The 1,229-nt window shown below is 42.9% G+C and overlaps 1 protein-coding gene across 1 annotated transcript in view; it reads right to left on the bottom strand.

The window, feature by feature from the left end:
* STK32A (serine/threonine kinase 32A) overlaps positions 1-1,229 on the bottom strand; it is an 88,858-nt gene that overhangs the window by 41,089 nt on the left and 46,540 nt on the right. Inside the window, exon 5 of the mRNA XM_006777016.2 lies at positions 980-1,153. Coding sequence (XP_006777079.1) covers positions 980-1,153 — 174 coding nt within the window. The remainder of the gene's footprint in view (positions 1-979; positions 1,154-1,229) is intronic.

The following is a 1,229-nucleotide window of genomic DNA, read 5'->3' as shown; positions in this document are numbered from 1 at the left end:
TCCTAATCGTGGTTTTCTCGTATTTAGACTGATCTAACTGTATCTGCTCTGTTCACTTATCACAAATTATTACAGCGATCGGGTGATATGTCACATAGGAAACCATCATTAAAACTACCAATTTCTCTATAAATGTAAAGTGTTATCTTTCCTCTCTATTGTCTCCTTGGGTTTATAGCTGCCTTGTAACAGTTTACCCTTAAACAACACAGGTTTGAACTGTACGGGTCCATTTATATGTTGATTCCCCCCATAAACACAGTCAGCTGCAGGGTCTGGCATCTGCAGATTTAACCAACCATGGATCGAAAACAGTATTTTCTATCTACAGTTGGGAATTCACAGATGCAGAGAGCAGGCCATTTTATTTCAGGGACTTGAGCATCTGTGAATTTTGGTATCTGAGGGTGGTCTTGGAAACAACCCTCCCCCTGTCCCCCAGGATACTGAGGATACTGAAGGACCCCTGTTGTTAACTTTTGGGGGAGTCAAAAGTGATATGCAGGTTTTTATTGATGGGGGTCAGCATCCCTAAACCTTCCCCCTCTTGTTCAAGGCTCAACTGTATTTGTCTTTATTTAACACAAATGTACCAAGTGAGTGAAACAAGTAGTTTCACTGCTGACAGGTAGTTAGGACTCAAATGCTCTCCCCAGAGACTTTCCTTCCTATGAACTTTATTACTATTTCAATTAATTCATTTATTATTTAGTAAGTTCCTGTATGTCATCTTTCTCCTCTTCTTCTAAGCTTAGTAGAAGATAGCACCAATATTCATTGGTTCTGGCCTTGGGCACAATATGCTTGGTTGTCTTGTTTTTTAATCTTCAAAATAAGGCCAAAAACCTACCTCAAGGAATTGATGTACTAATTAGGTGAGGGTTGAATGTCATGTTCAACAAGGACCCGTTGAACACAGCAAGTACTGAATTCTCTCCTGTGCACTCAGTCCAAGGCTGTCCCCTTGGACTTGACTGACCTGTGAATGATGCGCTGGCTCTGCAGGTAGTCCAGGGCCATGGCCAGCTCACAGATGAAGAGCTTCACAGTGTCTTCCTGGAAACGGACGTTCTGCTGTAGGTGATACCGTAGGTCCCCACCCAGCAGGAGGTCCACCACCATGAACATGTCTTCCTCATCTTGGAAGGAGTACCTGGGATCAAGTTGAAAAGGAAAACGTGTCTGATACAGTTACACACGAAAGAGTCCCAGAGGTGAAGACACCTTAC

This window comes from Myotis davidii, unplaced genomic scaffold, assembly GCF_000327345.1.
Source record: "Myotis davidii unplaced genomic scaffold, ASM32734v1 scaffold89, whole genome shotgun sequence".
NCBI lineage: Eukaryota > Metazoa > Chordata > Mammalia > Chiroptera > Vespertilionidae > Myotis > Myotis davidii.
This window is presented reverse-complemented; position numbering and strand designations above follow the sequence as displayed.